At 35.5% G+C, this 22,641-nt stretch overlaps 2 protein-coding genes across 2 annotated transcripts; both read right to left on the reverse strand.

Moving 5' to 3' along the window:
* Window positions 1-4,523: 4,523 nt before the first annotated feature.
* Window positions 4,524-6,281, reverse strand: LOC142520884 (zinc finger BED domain-containing protein RICESLEEPER 2-like). Its single transcript, XM_075624047.1, has 3 exons — window positions 5,576-6,281; window positions 4,981-5,511; window positions 4,524-4,897 (listed from the first exon to the last, which is right to left on the reverse strand). Exons 1-3 carry the CDS (start codon window positions 6,279-6,281, stop codon window positions 4,539-4,541), a joined length of 1,596 nt encoding a protein of 531 aa, XP_075480162.1. The 3' UTR covers window positions 4,524-4,538.
* Window positions 6,282-10,399: 4,118 nt separating this feature from the next.
* On the reverse strand, window positions 10,400-16,152 carry LOC142546571 (kinesin-like protein KIN-13B). The gene is made up of 12 exons (XM_075654353.1): window positions 15,807-16,152; window positions 15,469-15,687; window positions 14,636-14,830; window positions 14,418-14,519; window positions 13,867-13,944; window positions 13,670-13,751; window positions 12,794-12,953; window positions 12,408-12,710; window positions 11,669-11,887; window positions 11,246-11,591; window positions 11,095-11,160; window positions 10,400-10,910 (listed from the first exon to the last, which is right to left on the reverse strand). Exons 1-12 carry the CDS (start codon window positions 15,963-15,965, stop codon window positions 10,734-10,736), a joined length of 2,106 nt encoding a protein of 701 aa, XP_075510468.1. The 5' UTR covers window positions 15,966-16,152; the 3' UTR covers window positions 10,400-10,733.
* Between the last annotated feature and the right edge of the window lie 6,489 nt (window positions 16,153-22,641).

A 22,641-nucleotide genomic window follows, 5' to 3' on the forward strand; every position in this document is an offset into this window, starting at 1 on the left:
GGACAGAAAGATGCTACAAATAACGCCAATCCATGAAATTATGGATCGATTTGAGCAGAAGATACTTAGAGATGAGAAAATGCATCATATCAATAAGAAGGTCTAGAAAATCTCGATCTAGTCTAAGTTGCGCAGATCATCAACAAAACTTTTTGATGAGATGGGTGAAAATTTGGTTGCAACTATTGAAGATATTGATAAAAGATTTAATAAAAGTGCAACCATATGCTCAAGATATCCAAACCAAATCTCTCTGCCCAAACAAGTAGGTTGTGGAACGAGGACAATCTTTGGGGACTGTTAAAGCAGGCGAAACTCATCGCTTAATCGCTTTCCTTCCAAACCAAAATTGAGGAAGATCGGTACCACCACCTCACAAAATGTTGGAAGTAATAATCAGGGGCACTATATTCTTTAATTACTCTCAAATGTAAACATGATAAGTTTAGTAGTTCAAAAGGAGGCATAAAAAATTTTTGGGTACCAAAAATAAGATGTTTGATATCAAGGATGACGGTAAAAAGAAAGTGCTCAAGGAGAATTCGACATATGAAAGGGGATTCCTGGCTTCAAGGCCAAGGTAGCAAGAATATCTTTGGTGATCCTCAACCACAAAGCCAAGGAATCAAGAATATCTTCGAGGATTATCAACCACAAAGTCAAGGAATCAAGAATATCCTCTGAGAATTAATGCTTGAAAGATCAAGGATTGTAGGTTATGATGGGGGATCATTGTCCTCAAGCCTGAGGAAACAACAATGTTCAAGCAATCATCTTACAAAGGTCCATGGAATCAGATTTGCTCTTGGGTATCAATGTCTGGAAGCTCAAGGATTGGAGCTCCACAATATAGGTTGGGTAATCAGAAGTTACGTCAAGTAAATATAAATGTAATGAAGTAGGAGACTCCATGTTTAGCCTTCACATTCGTTGGACCAAATATATCTAAATGAATTAACTTCAATGGAAATTCTGCTCTAATCTCTTTTCAAATGGTTTTCGTGTCATTTTACTTGCGAGACAGTGCTCTCAATTCGACAAATCAACTTTAGAAAGAAAACCTAATAGTTGTACTTTTATTAGTCGATTAATCATGTCTTACCAAATGTGACATAATCTAGCATGCCGAGTATAAGCTCATATTTGTATTTCTAGATGAACAAACATTTAATGAAACACGAACATCAACATAATAGTTAAATACTTGTATGTATAAATCCAACACAATAAAGCCATTTTTAAGATGTCCGCAACTATAATACATATTTAATACTAGATACGAACCAAATTAGTATTAAAGTTCAACTAATCCTAATACTAGAAGAATAACAACATATGCTAAATTTCGTCGAACTTATTTTGCGTAGAGGATATCATGTAAGATAAGAGTTCGGCCACCATGAAACTCTAGTTTGCAAGTGTCGATGCCTTTGACTTCAATTTTAGCATTATTTCCTACTTATCCATCTGGTGCCGCAAGGAACTCAACGAAACTCTAAAAAATCTTCACGATCTCTAGCTACATGGTTTGTTGCTCCTGAGTCTATAATACACACATGATAAGATTAAGTTAATAAAATAGTATTAGAGAGACATATAGTACTCACAAAAACATTAGTAAATGCTTCTTTTTTTTTTTGCCTCGGTGTACTCACGAACGAAATAACCAAATGCTTGGCTATTATAGCACTTCATTCTTCCCAAACATCTTATGCTTAGTCTTAAGGTTTGTACCCTTCATCAACATTCTTTCCCTTAATTTTGTTCTTCTAGTTCCGAAAGTGTTTAAAGCCCGAAGCCTTCTTAGAATTAGATTCAGCCACAAAAGCACTTGGGCGAGCAGCATCAAAGAAAGTCTTAAGCTATCATTGTGATTCATATTGAATTTCATATCCCACTTGTCAAGTAGAGATCAGATCAAAGCTTGAATTTTTTACTCAATTCACATATCATGTTTGATATAGTTTTCAAATGTTGTTTGATTAGCTTGTTTCTTATAACTGTCAAATTTGATAGTTACTTGCTTCATACGGGTGACAGTAGTACCTCCATATTTCTCCATAAGATACACCCAAATGTCATGAGCAGTAAGACGATGATCACACACATGAATGATATCATCAATCATAAGTTGACTATGATAGCACGAGAACTGAAATCTTTCTTTTCCATGCCTGTGAAGCTGCTTGATCTCTCATCTGTCGAGCAGTGTCACCCACGTCGGGATCCTGCAAGATTTGGTCGATACATTCTAAGACATCTTGCTCATCAAGAACAAAACAAATCTTATGTCACTAAGTATCATGTTGTCACCATTCAATTTATCGTATTTGTTAAGATTCGTAATTATAGATTTTGATGTCATGATCTGTATATTTTTAAGGTAATGACACATGATAATGATCTTTATATTTACACATTTATTTTCTACTTACAATTAACGTCTATGATAATTCAACATAAGTAGTAGACTCAAAAGTTTATTAAGTTCTCAATCATCATCTATAATCCTAATTTTGCATCATCATAAATCTAATTTCAAAGTAACACAAAAAATATCAATTGAATTTAAGTGAGAATCACTAAAATTCTTCAAGCTTAAAAGCTCCCACTTGACTTAGAATATTTCAATAAATTTCATGTACACATATGTAGACAAGCGTGTATTGTTAAAAAAAATAGGGGTGTCAAAATGCAACATGACCCGTCAACCCGACACGACCCAACACGAAAAAAAATCAGGTTCGGGTTGGTGTTTCTCAGGTTCGGGTCGGGTTCGGGTTGTGTGTGTTCGGGTTAGTGCCAGGTTAGACGGGTTTCGGGTTGGGTCGGGTTGAGTCGCGGGTTAACCTGAAAACCATTTTTTTTTTAAAATATTACCTATATTTTTATATATTGTATGTTTGAATAAAATTTATTGTATATTTATATGATAAATTTTCATCATTTAATATTTATTTTGTATATTTTTTATTTTTTAACAATTGTTTATTTGATTTAATAAATATACTTTAATTCTCTACAATTAAACTTTCAAATTTAAATCGAAAATTTTGTTATTATGTGTTTAAATTAAAATATTATTATTATTTTTATTTTTTCGAATTTTTCATTAATTTTAAAAAATAAATAAATAAAATTCGGGTTATGCGGGTTAGACGGGTTGAGTCGGGTTAGACGGGTTCGTGTTCGGGTTGCTTCAGCTTCGGGTTGGGTTCGGGTTTGGAAAAAAAATTCACGGGTTGACCCGAAACCCGACCTACCCGACTAGGAATGTAAATGAGCCGAGCCGAGCCGAACAGTATCAGGCTCGGGCTCGGCTCGTTAAACTATTTTCTCGGCTCGGGCTCGTTACGAGCCTTTGGTTTGAAGCTCGGGCTCGGCTCGTTCGGAAGTTATGAAGCTCGGGCTCGGCTCGAGCTCGGCTCGTTAATGGCTCGTTTATCTTGTTTAATGAGCCTGGCTCGGGTTCGGCTCGTTAAACAAGCTCGTTAAGCAAGCTCGTTTCTGCTCCGAATCCAACTCCAAACCACAAAGTTATGCAGAAGCGGCATTCAATGAAAGAATCTTCAAATCTACGTTCATCTCCAATTCAATACTACCCTTATTACAATACAGCAGAAAGACCTTATTTGAAGAAGAGTTCCAGCAGATCATATGTCAATGGTGTTAGAATTAGTCCCGTTTTGAATATTCCTCTTACTTACATTGCTAAAGGTACAGTAATAAATTTCTTTGGGATCGGTTCTTTTTACTAATGATCAAATAAGAAAAAAACAACTTAATTAAACCCAACAACCTAATAGGAATTCAACATGATAAAACATAAAAGAATTACCAGAGCATGAATGAGCTTGTTGTTCTTGCCTCGCTCCCTCGTGAACCCAACTTCAACAACCTAATAGGAATTCAACAAGATAAAACATAAAAGATATTTAAATTAAAACAAACAAACAAACTTCACCAATTCAATGATAAACATTCGATGGTAATGACCTTAATTCAAATGAATCTCCTTAAGCCCCGAATTTTCCTTTTACATACAAGCACAAAAATTCAAAATGTTAGAATTAACCAACCTAAATTAATAGAAAATAACACATATCTAATAAAGACACAATTAAATTAAATATCAATTTACTTACATTTTCTTTTCTCTTGACTTGGTACCGGGCACGTAACCAATCTTCTGCACAAAGCAACATCTGAACCGTATCCACTCCCAAATTGGCACGATATGAATCAATAACTCTACCACCAGCGCTGAAAGCCGATTCAGAAGCGACAGAAGTTATTGGAATTGATAGTACATCACATGCCATCTTTGACAAAATCCTAAACTTTAAGTTGTTCATCTTCCACCATGACAATGCATCAAATTCATCATCTTCTTCACACAATACAACCCCTTCCTCAAAGTACACTTCAAGTTCAGACTTCACTTGCTCCACACTATCAACATTCTTAAAATAGTTGGCAAATGCTGTCCTCACTTTACCATTTCCTTTTGCACTAACAATACTTGAAACACTAGAACTTTATTTCTGAGCATCAACTGAAACATCCTTTTCAGCAACATTATTTTTGTGAGCATCAACATATTCACGATACAACAAACGCAATGTCTCACGTACTGTAACGATGTTCTCAATTGCATCAACTTCAGAATAGATTTCTGGAAAACACCATTCAATCAACTTCATCTTATTCCTTGGATCTAATACAGCTGCCATAGAAATTAACAAGTTACAGTGACCCCAATACTTGTCGAATTTAGTCTTCATTTTGTTAACCATATCTTTCATGAAACTACCTTCACCCATACTTGTATTATTCAACAACATCTTTATGTTATAAAGTTCAGGTAGAAACAAATTTGAAGTTGGATATTCTGAACCTAAAAAATGTAGATAACTATATTAGATATTCAGACAATAAACAATTTTATTAAGAAACAAGAATCAAGTTTAATATTATTACCTGAAATGATGTGGGTAACTTCATTAAATTCTTGAAGAAAAGAACAAACTACATGGACTTTCTCCCAATCCTCCTCACTTGGCAAAGTGTTATAAGTAGGATCCCTTTGTTGATATCTTGGGAAGACGTCCTTGAACTCTAGAGCAGCAGACAACATGCAATATGTTGCATTCCACCTAGTGCAACAATCCATTACTAGTTTCTTTGAAGATAATTGCAACTGTTTTGCAATTTCACTGAAAATATTAAGACGAAACTCTGAGGCAGATATGTGTTTCACACTCTCACGCACATTGGAAATAATATTTTGTATCTCCGAAAGCCCATCTTGTACCAAAAGATTCAAGATATGCGCACAACATCTCACATGAAACAATTTTCCACCGAGAGGAAGATTGTTTTTATAAGAGAGATTCTCTTTCAACATCCGAATAGCTACATCATTGTATGTAGCATTATCAACTGTGATTGTCCACACCTTGTTTTCAATTCCCCATTCAACCAAACACTTATTCAACACATCACAAACAACTATACATGTATGAGGTGGGGGGAACATCACAAAAATTCAAATTCCGCTTTTGCAAATTCCAACTGGAGTCCACATAATGACAAGTGACAACCATATATGAAATTTTCTGATCAGACCTCCATAAATCCGTAGTCACACTGACCCTATTTATGTCCTTTAATTCTGCCACTAATTTTTTTTTCTCTATTTCATAGGAAGTAATACAATCTTTCTTGGCAGTGGCACGACTGATGTTTTGATAATGTGGGCTAGAATTCTTCATCAGTAAGTTGAACAATTCATACTCTGCAAAGACGAATGGCAATTCATGAACAATAATCATGTGAGAGACAATCTCCCTGATCTTCGCTTGATCGTATCTGAAATTCTGCACTGCATTAACAGATTCTGACTCCGACATGGTTGTGCTTATACTTATATTTTTTTGTCCTTTCTCGTTCATCCGCTTCCTTATACAACTTCTGCTATGCCTAAGTAAATGTGATGTAGGACCAGGCTTAGTATATGTCATTCGATGTTTGCAATGAATACATTCAGCCTTTATCAACCCATCTGAAAGAATAATCTCTTTAAAATCAATCCATACAGGAGATGTGCATTTCCTTTTCTTCGGGGCATATGGATTATCACCTTTATCTTGAATATTATCAAGTTCAACCACAGCCTTGCTTTGAGAAGTTTCATTGGTATCATTTGCACTTGGTTGAACTCCTCCCACAACAGGAGTTGTGCATGATTCTTGAGCAGATGATGTGTTTGGAGTCGACATGTTTGGAGCTGATGAACAACATTAAATACATTAATTAGTACCAACAGATTATAGTACTCATAATATTGCATTCAACCAATCCACCCTAGCTCGTACAGAAAACACTCTTTAATACGGTGAAATAAACTAGTTACTGTTACCCTCATTGCAGTAATCAAGAATACAGAAACATACCGTATCTACAAAAACAGACGTTAAGGGAAACAAGAAAATCTCATTCAGCCAGAGTTTTAAACAGAAACTGGACTCTATATGACAATATGAGTTTCTTAAGTAGACTAAATTCATTGCCGTAGCAGCAATATTCAAACACACCTGAGAGGCTGAAACTTTTGAACTTTTGTCTCTAATTGTTTTGCCCACTGTATTTGGAGATGAAACCAAACCAGAATCAGAGCTAGGGTTCGCGACCTATACGATCTCCAAACTCTCGATTCACGCCTCAATCAAAGTCGATCCACACGGTACAAGGATTTTCAGCCCTCGGCGCCGGCGGAAGAACGGAGAATCGTCGAAAATCGTACGCGGTTTAGAGGTGGACGGGAAAGGGGTCTCGCTACCTATACACGCTCAAATCTACCGATTTCTGCTTCGATAATGGTCGACCGGACCTGGGCTACGACCGGAGACCCTCGGCGACGGCGGGCGGAGGTCGGGAGGCGCGGATTCGGGGGGAATAGGTGAGGTTACGGGAATAGCCGAATAGGGTTTGGGATTTGGAATAGATGAGGATGAGGTTACGGGAATATGCCATTATTGCCATAACATTCACATTTTTAATATAATTTTTAATTTTTAAGTTATTATTATTTATCATACATAATTATTTTAATATTATAACTCATTAATTATCTCAAATTCGAGCTCACGATCTACCTAAACGAGCCGAGCTCGAGCCCGAGCTCGTGAACCACTTAAACGAGCCGAGCTCGAGCTCACGAGCCAGCTAAACGAGCCGAGCTCAATTTTGAGCTCACGAACCTATTATCGAACATGTTCACGAGCTAACGAGCCGAACATCATTAATCTCAAGCTCGGCTCAACAAAATTGTCGAGCCCAAAATAAGGCTCGGGCTCGGCTCGATAAGCTTAACGAACGAGCCCGAACGAGCTTTTTAACGAGCCGAGATCCGAAAAGCTCGCGAACAGTTCGGTTCATTTACATCCCTATACCCGACCCGATTGACACCCCTAAAAAAATCTAACACAAAATTTTACAATGCACGCGTAGACAAACATATATATAATTAAACATGAATTACACCATCCCCATGGGGGTACAAACTCTCAATAAATATTTTGTTATATTTTCAATTGGGCTTGACAAATCTCTCAAAATCCCGACTCATCTCGAATCTCATCTCATTCTCTTCTCAAAAATATCCCGACCCACCGTTTCCTAACTTGAGTTGTCGGGATTTTTTCCTTTCCGATCAATATCGGGAGAGGGATCATGCATATAATCTCCACTTGATGTGATTCTCATCTCGACCCGTGTGATCAATATATTGTATTAATAATATTATTTTATTATTTTTTTTTTTTTATACTTTTGACGCTTTTTACCTCCAGAAAGTTCTCATCTCGTAAAACCCTAACAGGACATTTTTCTACTTAGCAATATCTTTCGACCAATTTGATTTGATTACCATATTTCGGTAATAAATTTTTCTTGAATCTTTCCACTTAGTATTCATTTGCCTGTTTTAATTACGGATGGTATACCGTATCGTACCGTATCATACCGAAAATCATATACCGTACCGAAAATTACGATATAAGAAAATTCATACTGATACCGTACCGAAACTTCAGTACATATAACTAGCATACCGATTATACCGAAATTGTACGTTATACTGAAATTTCGGTACGGTGTCGGTATATACCATTTCATACCCAAAAAAAGCTTACATTTTAAATTTTTTATAAATTTATTGTTTTAAAATATTATATATTTTAAAAAATTGTATATTTTTTCGATATTTCGGTATTCCGGTGTATACCGAAATTTTCAAATTGCATTCCGTTACCATACCTGAAAAATTCGATATTGTTACCGTACCATACCGAAAATTCGGTAAATTCGGCATTTTTTCAGTACGATAATCTCGGTATACCGAAAATTCGGTATTTTTTCTCACCCTTAATTTTAATCAATTTTGATTTTATGGATGTATTGTTTAATTTTGGTATTTGTATTCACTGAAATCTGTCTCGAACCCTTGAAATTTTTTCTTCTTGGTAGTTTTATTTTGGTTGTCCATGTTAGGGACATCCAACTGGTGGAGTTTGAGCAAAAAATCTTGATTTGTCAAAAACCAAAAAAAAATATATTAAAAGAAAAAAGTAGTGGAAGTCAGAGGAATTTTCCAGCCGTTTCAATGAAAAATAAAATATGTTACTAAGAAGAAATTTCACCATCTTACTCCAACTCTTCAACTTCTTTACAAAATTTCTTAATTCCTCTTGGTTTGTCCAAAAACAATCAGCCCTTCTTCCATTCGGCAAAATTTAGAGTCGTCGTGAATTAGAAATAAAAAATATTAGTGATATCGTCTCTCTATTTGAGGGAATCTGAATATTCGCATCGCAGCACTTGTCGGATATAAGATCGGAAAAAATGTTCTGAATTTTTATCGAGACGGAGATTGGGGAGGACGGTTAAGGGAGGTCTCCACTCAATCCCACCTCGTTAATTAATTATAAAACATCAAATTAAATAAGTGAATGTTAGTAAATGAATAGAAAAAAATTGCTAAATATTGTACATGCATATATATTTGGAACAAACAAAAAGGAAACATGACATATATAATTGAGACGAAAAGAGTAAACAAATTAAAAGGGAAATGCCACCAATATATTTGATAGGCAGTGTAATTTTTTATAATCACTTATTCATTAATAAAAACTCAACCAGCATCAATATTAATTCTTGAAATTAAAAGTACAGATGCAAAAGCATTAAAATATGAAATGAAGTCTGAAGATGCTAAACGATAATTAACAATTCCGGTCCCAAGATGGAAAATAATAACCAAACTCTATTTAAAAAAACAGAGAGTAAATAATTTAATCATGTTGTCCCCTAATATATTCCATTCATCAATCATAGGGCCCTATTGGCCTAAAATGGCAGCATTCTCCCCTAAGTTACTCCATTCATTAATTTTGGGGTCCTATTGGTCAAAAATGGCAAAAGAATTTGGGTTGCATGATCTGTCGGTGCAATAATTGTCTCTGCTTATTAAGAGATCGAACCGGTGGTGCTTGAACTACTGTGCGGTTTAAAAGATTTGAGTTGCACCATTACCACCAGCTATAGCTTTTGGTAAAACGGAAAGCACTCGGTCCTACATGATCCATGCGACATGTTTTTTATAATTAAAAAGACGTACCAAAATCTCGATATACCAAAATCTCAATTCAGTTTATGCATTTAAATAACATTATTTATACTATAATAGCCCACATATTATTTTAATTTATTGAATATATTGTATTAAAATATATGAAGAACCATTATCAAAATAAGATAAATTAAAGATTTATAATGGAAAAACCATTATCAAAATAAGATAAAATTGGTGAAGGTTCACAATGAATACTAAGTCCACTTTCCAAGTACTAAACCAAATTGAGTCAAGCTAAACAAAACATGAATGTCTAGCTATTTTCATAAGCTCTCTTTTCTGTGTAGTGCCGAGAGTAACTCGTTGCTGCAATTCTCACTTTAGAAGTTCGGCTCAGGTCTGATTACGGCCAGGTTAGATTGAGCTCGACCTACGAACAAGTTGAAGCCTGGCCTGAAGTAAGTTCTAGGCCAGACCAAACAGTAAATGAATCGTTGGATTGGCAATGAATCATAATCTTACTAAGCTCGTCATTTTGAACTTACAAATTGTAAAACCAATAATAAGCCAATATACCAAAGAACTATGGCAAACAACAAGAAGACAGCTTATATTTGTTAAACTTGAAACAATCAAAACACCACATTTTCATCAACCATATTACAAATACAACTGCACAAAACGGTGTGGGCAGTGATCGGTCCCAACATTATGACTAAATTTAAGATAATTTAATATTTTGTAAATCAACCAAACACCAGATACAAAAGGAAGAGTTTCATTATCAGAAATCACAAAGCTGAAGAGCTTTACAATATCATATCAACTGGTCTCCTATAATTCGCTGGAATATAAGAAAATAACAAACATGAGAGAAGCAATCAAAAGGTAAAAGAGAAAAAAACTGGACTGGATATCCAGATAATCATCAAATGACTTAGCTGGAGGTCCATATTTCAACTCAGAAGCTTAGTATCACATAGGCTCGCAGTTTACATGCAAAGTTGGGCCAATCAAACACACCGGATGGTACTGGCGTCCTACTCAAGCTGCACCACAACCGACTTTCAACATGCATCATCATGCCAGACTGTGGCTAATAGCCAGATGACACGAGAACATTGTGTTCCTTCAAGCGTTTTTGGAATAGAGCCAAGCGATTCTGTAACTGTAAGATACCAGCAGCTTTCTGGGATAGGATTGTGTTTAATTTGGAGATATAGTCATCCAGTTGATTTCCTGGTTGATCTGCCTCAACCAATAGATTCATCTCCTGAAAACATCGGACATGAGAACCATAACTGTGACGAAGGGAAAGTATAGGAATTTGTCTCTAGGTCATTGACCAAATAGAATAGTCCAATTCCTGTTAAATATATCACTAACGATGTCCCTAGCAAGGAAGGGTTGAAAACCGAAAAGAGAAATGGTAAATACATCTAGTTACTATAACAGACCTCTCTAACAAGATCCATTGTTTCCTCCACTTGTCTCCTGTGAGCATTGACAAGATCTTCCTCTTCCTAAAAGAATTTCACAGCATGTCTTACTATCAACATTTAAATTGGATAATATTTAGTTGCTCAAAGCAAATTATGTTTTTGTAACCTTCAATAGAGCATCTAGATCGTCATCTGAATTTGAATAAGTCATTTCTGATTTAGGTGGCTCCTTCCACTTCGCCTGGCCATTAGCTCTCTTTGTTTTATCATCCAAAGTTGCGAAGTTGAATGACTCAGCTTTCGAGTTCTTCAATGACGGCTTCTCTTGCTCATATAAATCTTCTTCATATTCATCCTTCTCAGTTTGTTCAAGCCATGAATCACCTGCTTCATCTTCAAAAGTTGATGTTGGTGGCATGATTGAAGATAAAGGTTGTGTTGTTGACTCCTTCAGATTTGCAGTTGAAGATAAAACATCTCTTTTGGAGTTGCCTTTTGAAAGGCTCTTCACCCTAAATCAAAACAAAAGGCATGGTAAAGCCGAAAAAAGGAAGAAATGTTAAAATGTTAGCACATAAAAGATTTCAACCTATCTGCATATCGTAATGTATTCAATGTATGTTCACAAGATCCTGCATTTGGTGAGACACAGGAAATCATTACAGTGCGAGAATTTCCAACAAATGAATCCCTTAAAACTTCTGTCAATTTACTGCCTCGAAATGGAATGTGGCCTTGATCATTGTCAAGTGCTCTAATACACTCCTTCAATGCTAGCAAACTTTTATTTATCTCAGCCCCTTCCATTCTGCACAATTAGAATTCAGAAAGAAGATAAGATAAGAATTAGGAGAGACAAGAAACAAAGGGCGTGTTTGGGTTCATTTTCCCCACTTCCCTCAGCACCAGAAAAAGAGCCGAAATATTTTTCAGTTTTCAAAGTATCACAAAAAAATAAAAATAAAAAATTATATATCTCCTATGTCACATCACTCACCCGACATTTTTTAATGTAAGATAACATCTACACTAAAAAATAAATACTTCGGAAAATAAAACAACACACACACACACATATATATATCACATTGTCCAGAATATTTTTCAAAAAAATTCTGAGAAAACATAAAAAAACCATAGCTTAATCTTTTGCTTCATAAGAAACAACACGAGGGTGGGGTGATCCACATGTTCATTAGATTTCTTGAGCAGCAAAATTCTCATGTATGCCAAGTGCAATCATAATAAATTTAATCACTTTTAATACTGTTAAATTTTATGCATTTGGCAGAACTTATTTGACTGATTAAGAAGCTCTTAATATATACCTGGTCTGCTTATCATTATCAGTTGTATCTGCACCCCGTTCGCTTCCAGCAAGGTCAATGAAGGAGAGTTTGCCAACAACCCGAGCAGGTTTGGTTTCACTGACATCAGCTGACCTCTTAACAGAAAGCTGAAGAATGGCATGTGATCTAGATGATTCTTCGTTTGCACCTGTGGTGCCGGTACTTCTTGTTGCATTTCCTCGCTCAATAAGTTCCTTGACTGTCTCCACATCTGAAACTCGATACTCTTGCAAGCCAACAATACACACTTGTTGCTTCCCATCCTCTCTCATGCAAAGTTTTCTACCATGACAGATGTTGGAAGCATTATTGCAATGAAGTGATGTATGGCGAAAGCTTAAATGAGAACAAGCGAGACAGTTTACTTTCTATCACTGAGCAGATCAAAGAGTTTTCCTCCATATATCTCAAAGAAACTGACAAATAGTTGAAAGCCTTGGTTCTTGTAAGTGTGATGCATGAGCCTCAAGATATCCCTTACAGCTTTGAGCGGCAGTGGTTTCATTGTATATGTTTTGCCACTTCCTGATTGGTTTCCAGATGGTAGTAAAATAAAATAATTGAGATGGGAGGAAGATAGAAGGGGAAAGAGAACGGTGTCAGCCAAAGCTTAGTGATGAATAAAAATGAAAAAAAACGAACAAGTCCACGATGAGTCGGTGAGATGTATAGAATTGAAAAGATATGCAAACACGATATCTCTATTACAAAACAAAAGCTTAATCATATAAACAGACATTTCCAAATCTTAGCGCCTTACACAGATACAAGTTCCCACAGGTAAATTCATCAATTAATATAAAATAACGTCAAAATAAGTCAAATACATGCTATCAATGACCGGAGATAGCAGGAACTTTTGTAGAAGAATATTAAAATCACACAAACACTAGTCTCATAAAACAGAGAGATTAGCTCAAAAAAGTCCAAAAAAAGTCTCTAAGTGGTCTCCAACCCGATCTCTTGTTCCAGGTTAGCAAACATAGAAACCATGAACTTGTTTTTTGGATAAATCAAGTAATTGAGTGTGTTTCTCCATGCATCTTTAAATGCTTCCATTGAAGGAAATTCACAGTCATTTGATGAAACTTCAAGAAAGTTGAAACAAGAGACTTATCAATATTTACAAAGCTGCTCTCCCGTAATCTGCATCTTCCAGTATATGGTGAGAAACGAAACTAGCCTAACTACAGGTATCATGTTTACAAACCCCGATTTCATATGGTGATTTCATGCAATACCTGTTTGCCCATAAGCAAAGCAAGTTGCTTTTGTACGTTGGAAAATGATGGGGACAATAGGCTCCACTGTTTCACGGTACAACTACACAAATTAGATACATGGCACAATTAGAAACACAAAAGATTAAAAGAGAAATATGGTGAGAAACAAATTAAAGCCATCTCGGTATCAGATCCAGCTCATGCCCTGGAGTCACCTCATCATTTGAAACTTCTTCATCCAGCACAGCATCAAAGACAAATTCATGTTTCTCCAAATACTCGGTCAAATCAACCTGTAGCACATTTAAATTCAGAACATTGATTGTTTTAACCAAAGGACTGATACATTAATTGTTTTAACGAAAGGACTGATTTTATTCAGCTGAATAGACTCAGAACCAGGTCATTTGATTTTTCCATAGAATCCTTATCTGGATGAATCTTGTCAAATAACACTAGTTAGTACTCTAGAAATTATTGGAAAAGCAAAAGAGAAAATTAAACTAATAACGAGTCTACAACCAAAAAACAGTGTTTTCCTACCATAGTGATTAAAGATAATTAACTGAAAAGTGAAAACTAATTGGGCATGCGTAGAAAGAAAAGAATTTATCGAATAATTTTAATCTAGTTAACTCAATCTTTGAGCATAACTTCAAATTCTAGAAAGATTACTCTAAACCACGTGGACAAAAGTTCTGCGGAAAATAGTATAGCCTCACAGAAATTTTAAAAAACTATAATTGAGGGATACAGAGATACCGACCTTAAATTTTGTCTCATGGACCACAAGAGAATTTGAAAAGGTTTCTATAATGTCCTCCTCATTCTTAGCCAATTCCTTTTTGTTAATTGGTCTTTTGCGGACCTGATCATTTATGAGAAATTGTAAGGGCAGCTAAGTCGAAAGTTATTCAGGCTTTGGTAACCAAAAAACTGAAATATTGAGATATGGAAATTTTGAATAGAGTTGAAAATACTTACCACCACTTTAATCTTTGCAACATTGCTTGCCTTCACATTATCAGCAGACAAGCTTTTCAGAACATTGCTCTCTTCCAAGCCCCGAGTTTTGCCAGCTTGTTTGATGTTTCCAAAATATGCATCTGCGTCATCAAAGCTTCTTCCCCGTGAAATATGATTCATTGAGGGCACATCATAAAGACCAGGAACTGGCATCTTTCCACAGCAACACACCCAAAACAGAAAAAATAAGAAGAGAATCAGGCAATGTCTAAACAAAGTAACATATTCAGACAAAAAAAATCAGGATCAAAACCAAATTCAAGAGACCAACACCAATTATATATCAAACTATTCATCTCAATAAATACTCAAACATGTTGATTAGAAGTTAGTTTTAAGGTAACCGAGTGAATATGCATTGAACCCCAACTGGAAATTGAGGTCCCTTCGCCAGCCCCAAAGAGTAAAACTAAGATCAGAGAGCACAAAAGTTGACCATCATATGGAATGCAACGGTGCATATGACTGGAAAATGAAGCGAAGCATGAGCAGCAAGGTTCAAGCTACACAAAGCCAAGCTAATAAACATTGCAATAAAAGGGTAATAAATCATTTTACAGAAAAACATTTAGCTAAAACGCTAAAATATCAAGTTAAATCACCGCATTAGACCAATATAAGCAGGATAAAATCAAAAATCAGAGTTCAATACCCAATCACATAATCCACAAATGCACAGCAAGATTGAAGTCGGGCATTGTAGCACCCAAAAGAAAATATAAATTTCTTCCATACCATACCACAAAGCAACAGCTGGAAAACAAATTTGACTCCACAAATCAGAAGTTTACCTCCGAAAGCAACTCAGTGTCGAACGAATGCAGATCCAAGAGCCCCGGGCTATACTCATTCAACGAAACTGGCTCCTCCCCATTCTTCCTCTGCCTCGGATACCCCGGAGGCGTCAATGGCTCCGAAAGAAAATCACTTCCCCCTCCGTACGTTCTCTGCCCCTGCACACTCCTATACATTCTCGAATCCTGACCCCCTCCATTGAAATACCCAAAATCCTAATTTCCGAGTAAACGAAATGATGAAACAAAATTAGCTGAATAATAATCCTGGGTTTTAGATTTTAGTATCATCAGATCTAAATATAATTACAATCTAGAAAATTCCGAGCATTCACCTGAATTGGAGGAACTGCATTGTTCGAGGACTGCTGGTGTTGCAGACCAGCTGATTGCAGCCAACGTCCATTCGAGGAAGTCTCGAGGAAGTTTTCGGAGTACTGCCGCTGATGGTGAGCCCCCGATGCACCCGATCTTTGCCTTCCCACAGCATTCATTTTCTCTCAAGAACAAAAATGGAGGAAAAACAAAACCCAACAATCTTTCCTCAGCTTCGATCGATTGCCAAAACCTTCAGCCTAGCCAAAAAATCAGAAATCGATATTTTTCTTCCTATTGTACAGTATGGTATGATTACAGACAAATGTGGGATAATTTTTTGGGAACGAATGAATTATTAAGACTGGGTCGACAGCAAAAAAAAAAAAGCTTTGAAATTCAACGGTTCAGATCCATTTCACTGTTTCACTCACTGTAAAAAAATTGTGGAAACTCACGCAAATTCACCGCAGAAAACAGAGAAAACGAAAGGATGGGTTCCAGTAGAAATTTTGAATTTTGAATAGCGGCACGTGTGGAGGGACTGGCGCGTGCGAGAATGAGTTCGAGGGTGGGCCCCATCCGTGTTTTGAATTAAAGGGGGCTGTTTTTGTGCATTCCATGGCTCCACATGGTGGGGTTGTGCCGTTTACGCACAGCCTTTATTATTATTATTTTTAAAAATATATTTTTAATTATTAAATTTCGTTGAAAATAAATAATTGAAATGATTGAACCTTTTAACACGTTATCAGCACGATACATGAAGGTTCGGTTCTCAATATTTTTCCAAGCTCAAAAAAAAGGTAACAATATTCAAAAATAAGAATATTTATTTTATTGTTTATTTATTTTTATTTTTGTTGGGTACAATAATTGTCCCTACTTGGTAGAGCGATCAAATTGTGCTGCTTGAGCTGCTGTGCGGTTTAAAAGATTTGAGTTGCACCATTACCAACAGCTTTAGCTTTTGGTAAAGCGGCAAGCGCTCGGTCTTACAATTGATATCAGAGCCAGGGTCACGAATTCGATTCTCATTGATTGCAAGTAGTGCAATTATTAGTGTAATGCCCGAGAATTAATCACTGTAATTAACGATGATTTATTTATAATTTTATGTGATTACGAAAGGATTAATCGGGACACGATTTGAGGCGGCGTGAAACGAATGATGTGCGAGGACAGTACTTCTCGCGCACATGCGCGACATGAGATGCGCACATGCGCGAAATGGACAGAGGGACTCGCGCATATGCACGGTGGGTGTGCGCGCATATGCACGAGCTGTGCATACCATGTCCAGAGAGCCTCGCGCATATGCGCGACGTGTATCCGCGCATATACGCGAGACAACCCGAGAGTTGGCAAAACTGAATAATAGCCTCGCGCATATGCGCCGAGTAAGGGCGCGCATATGCGCGAGCTACCGTGAGTTTGACGCGCCGAGACATTAGGTCTTCAGAACTTGCAAGAAAAGGAACGAGGAAGCTCCCGGAGAAAATTACGTTTAACTCGAGTTGTGAGAAATCCGTCCGTCTGATTTTGAATCTGACTTCGGTACTGTGTTCATATCAACGCAGGCTACTACTGGACGTAATTTTTACTACGTTTTGACATGTTTTGAAATTATGACATTGTCAGAATTGCATGGAATTCATATATGATGTTCTTGACATGTTAGAAATCATAGAATCGAAGTCAGATTAAGAAACGGACTGATTATGGAATTGTTATGATTTCTGAAGTTAATTGACTGAGATATGATATCAGATTGTATTGGTATCGATTATTAGTTGAGGGAATTATTATCTGGTGATGTTATATTGATCGGGATATCGGGATTGTGCGGTTATACCGTTGATTTTGAATTATTGATCAGATTGGAATTGGTTTGAGCGGTATATTAATATGATATTATTGATATTGCCATTGCCAGATCGAGGGATTGACAGAGTTTGAATTCCAGACCGAAACCACGAACGAAAGGTATAAGTCAATGTGGTATTGGGAGATCGACTTGAGTCGGTTTAGACTTGAGTTTCCCTAAATCACATACTTTACTTTATTGCATTGATATTTGCATTGATTTGATTGAGGTACTTGTTCTCTTGATTTATAGATAGCAGGTATTAGACGAGTAATCTTGTGACAGAAGTGCCTGATAGTGGCGGGATCCCCACGGGCACATTGCGCGATGTCACAAGATAGTATATTGGCGATAGTGCCAAAGTCTGTCACCGGATGATTGGCTATCGATGTGGATAGAAATGTGGCTTCTTCTATTACTGGTGATCGGTACTGTATCGATGTGGATAGAATCGTAACTCTTCTATTACTGATGATCGATATCATATCGATGTGGATAGAATCAGAGTTTCTTCTATTACTGATGATCGATACTATATCGATGTGGATAGAATCAGAGCTTCTTCTATTACTGGTGATCGATACCCTATCGACGTGGATAGAACTGGAGTCTTTTCTATTACTGTTGGTCGATATGGGAATGCCAACTTCTGGAAACCGAGATCCCTAGACTAGGATTGAGTCTAGTCTGAATTGTATAGTATCACCGTGTCAAATTTGGCAAAGCTCGAATTTGTTGCGCTCGACATTACGGGAAAAAATTATATGACATGGACTCTCGATGTAGAAATGCATCTTGAGTCATTGGGTCTAAGTGAGACCATTAAAGAAAATGGTATCTCATCATCACAAAAAAAAAACAAAAACAAAAGCTATAATATTTTTGCGTCGACATCTTGATGAAGGATTAAAATGTGAATATCTCAATGAAAAATATCTCATGGCTTTATGGAAATTATTAAAAGAAATATTTGAACATAAAAAGAAAGTTATACTTCCGACCGCCCGTGATGAATGGAATACGTTAAGATTCCAAGATTTTAAGAAATTCAGTTATTACAATTCGGTGATATATCGAATAATCTCCCAATTAAAATTTTGTGAACATGAGGCTACAGAATCAGAAATGCTTGTGAAAACATTTTTCACTTTTCACGCATCAAATATAACTCTACAATAATAATATAGAGTGCGTAGATTTGCGAGATATTTTGAACTTATCGCATATCTTTTTGTGGCGGAAAAGAATAACGAGCTGCTAATGAGAAATCATCATTCATGACCCACTGGATCAACAGCATTTCCTGTAAATAAAAATGAATTTAAAACTGAAAACCAAAATCAAATTCAGAGACAAGGTTTTGGTCGAGGTCGTGGTCGTGGACATAGATCTGGAAGTGGCTGTGGTCGTGATCGCGGCCGTGGTTTTGAAAACAATCCAGATAGTTACTTCTATAACTCATCTCAAAAGTAAGTCACAAACCACCAACTAAAAAGGCATCATGAGAACATGAATGTTAATGAAAATCACTTAAAACGATTTGAAAGTTCTTGTTACATATGCGGCACTTCAATACATTGGTCTCCTATTTGTCGAGCCCCCGAGCATCTTTGTAAGCTCTATAAAGAATCGATAAAAGTGAAAGAAAAAGATATCAAATTCACTAAACACAGTTGTCGTTTGAGTGATTCGACTCATTTTGATGTTGTGAATTTTCTGAATGATTTATCTGAAAATGATCAATATATTTTTGGAATTGAAATATAAAATATTTTATTTTTCATGTACTCATATGCTAATGTTTTATTGTATAATTATGATATGCCTTATATTTTTTAATAAATTACATATGTATTGTTAGTAATTTTTTTCATTGCATATTTTTTTTAAGTTCAAATATGGAAACTGCTATGAACAAACTAAACAAGGAACTAATCCCATAGAAAGTTGCATACCTGATAGTGGTACAACGCACACTATTCTCCGAGATAAAAGATATTTCTTGGAACTAAAACAACAAAAACAATGATGAATACAATATCAGGTCATGTAGACTTGATAAAAAGTTGAGATAAAGCACATTTTTTGTTACCTAATGGTACAAAATTTATGATAAATGATGATTTGTATTCACCACAGTCGAAAAGAAATTTGTTGAGTTTTAATGGCATATATTCTCATGGGTATTATATTCAGAAAATAAATGAATGAAATGATAAATATATGTGTCTTACCATATATAAATTAAGAAATAAATATGTAGTTGAAAAACTACAAATTCTCCCTACTGGATTGCATTGTACATATATGAGTCCAATTGAATCAAACATGGTAGTTGATAATTCTTCAATACAGATTAATTGGCATGATCAATTAGGACATCTTGGTTCAACAATGATGCGAAAAATTATAGAAAATACACATAGTAATCCGCTGAAAGACCTAGAGATCTTTCAAAATAATAAGTTTCAATGCAAAGCATGATCTCTTAGAAAACTTATTATAAAACCATCACAAGCTAAAATCCAAACTGAATCACCTATGTTTCTTAACGTATTCAGGGTGATATTTGTGAGCCAATTCATCCGCCATGTAGACCATTTAGATATTTTATGGTATTGATCGATGCCTCCAGCAGATGATCACATGTATGTTTATTATCAACCCGGAATGTGGCATTTGCAAGATTACTTGCTCAATTAATAAAATTGCGGAATCAATTTCTTGATCATACAATCAAGAAAATTAGACTTGATAATGCTGGTGAATTCACTTCCCAGACTTTCAATAATTATTGTATGTCAATTGGAATCACTGTTGAGCATCATGTTGCTCATATACATACACAAAATGGATTAGTTGAATCATTGATTAAACGTCTACAACTGATTGCTAGACCAATGATTATGAAAACAAAATTACATGTTTCTCTATGGGCACATGCAATTTTACATGCTGCTGCATTAATTCGCATCAGACCAAGTGTATATCATAAATACTCCTCATTGCAGCTTTCTTTTGGTAAAGAACCAGACATTTGTCATCTGAGAATTTTTGGATGTATGGTATATGTGCTTATTGCACCGCCTCAACGAACAAAAATGGGACCTCAAAGAAAGATCGAAATTTATGTTGGTTGTGCTAGCTCATCAATCATTCGATATCTTGAGCCTCAGGCAGGCGACGTGTTTACATCATGTTTTGTTGATTGTTGTTTTAATGAGGAAATTTTCCCAATGTTAGGGGAGAAAAGAAACATATCGAAAAAAAATTGCATGGAATACATCATCATTGTTACATCTCGATCCAAGAACTAAACAATGTGAAAAAATGTACAACAAATTGTGAACAAAGAATAACAAATCAAATACTAGATGTATTTTCAGATACAAAGAGGGTCACTAAATCATATATACATGCTGTAAATGCCTCTGCTCGAATTGAAATTCCAAATAAACAAATTGAAGACACTCATGATGTCATTAAACGCTTGAAGCGTGGAAGGCCAATCGGTTCCAATGATAAAAATCCTCGAAAAAGAAAAAATATAAAGAAACACGATGATCACAAAATAGAGAATACTATTCCAGCAGAAATACATGATGATGAAAATGTTCCGTCAGAACCACAAACTGATGAGAATCATAAAATCTCTATCAATTATATTAATACTGGAAAATATGGAACATAAAATATATAAAAGAAATTGATGAGATATTTTTAATGTGGCATTTGACATCATAAATGACAATGAAGATCATGAACCAAAATCTTTTGGTGAATGTAAAAATCGATATGATTGGATAAAATGGAAAGATGTCATCCATGTTCAATTGGATTCGCTAAATAAACGTAAGTGTCTATAGTCCTTACATCTGAAAATGTAAAACCTATTGGGTAAACCTGTTGGGTACAAATGTGTCTTTATTCGAAAGTGAAATGAGAAAAATGAAATAGTAAGATATAAAGCTCGACTTATTGCATAAGATTTTTCTCAAATGCCTGAAATTGATTATGAAGAAACGTATTCTCATGTTATGGATCCAATTACGTTTCAATATTTGATTAGTTTGACGGTATCTGAAAATTTAGAAATACGTTTATGGATGTTGTCAAATCTTAATTATACGAATCACTCATTAGTAATATATCTATATATATGAAAATCCTCGAAGTATTTAAGATGCCTAAAGCACAGAATTCAAAACTCAGAGAATGTTATTATGTGAAATTGCAAAGATCATTATATGAGTTAAAACAATCTGGCCGAAATTAATGAAAAAAGGATATGCAAATAACTCAATATGTCCTTGCGTTTTCATTAAGAAACAACATCTGAATGCGTAATTATTGCTATATATATTGATGATTTAAACATCATTGGAATGAATAAGGAAATTCAAGAAGTTATGTCGTACTTGAAGGAAGAATTTGAAATGAAGGACCTTGAAAAAATAAAGTATTGCCTGAGTTTGCAAATTGAACAAAAAGAATGTGGAATATTTGTTCACTGGTCAAATTATACAGAAAATGTCCTTAGACGTTTTAATATTGATAAATCAAATCTTTTAAGTACTCCAACGGTTGTTATATCATTAAATATAGAAAAGGAGCCATTATGTCCATGTGAAGATGATGAAATTATTCTTGGTCCAGAATTACCATATATAAGTACTATTGGTGCCCTTATGTATCTTGCAAATTGTACAAGACCTGATATATCTTTTGCTGTAAATTTATTGGTAAGATTTAGCTCATATCTAACAAAAAGACACTATAACAGAATTAAACATATATTCCGTTATCTACGAGGAACGACAGATTTGGGACTTTTGTATTCAAAATATACCAATCAAAGTGTAATTGCTTATACCGATACTGGATATTTATCTGATCCACACAAAGCACGTTCCCAAACCGGATATGTATTTACTCTTAGGGGCACTGCAATTTCTTTACGTTCTCAGAAACAAACATTCATAACAATT

The sequence above is a fragment of the Primulina tabacum genome, chromosome 1 (assembly GCF_025594145.1).
Source record: "Primulina tabacum isolate GXHZ01 chromosome 1, ASM2559414v2, whole genome shotgun sequence".
Lineage (NCBI taxonomy): Eukaryota > Viridiplantae > Streptophyta > Magnoliopsida > Lamiales > Gesneriaceae > Primulina > Primulina tabacum.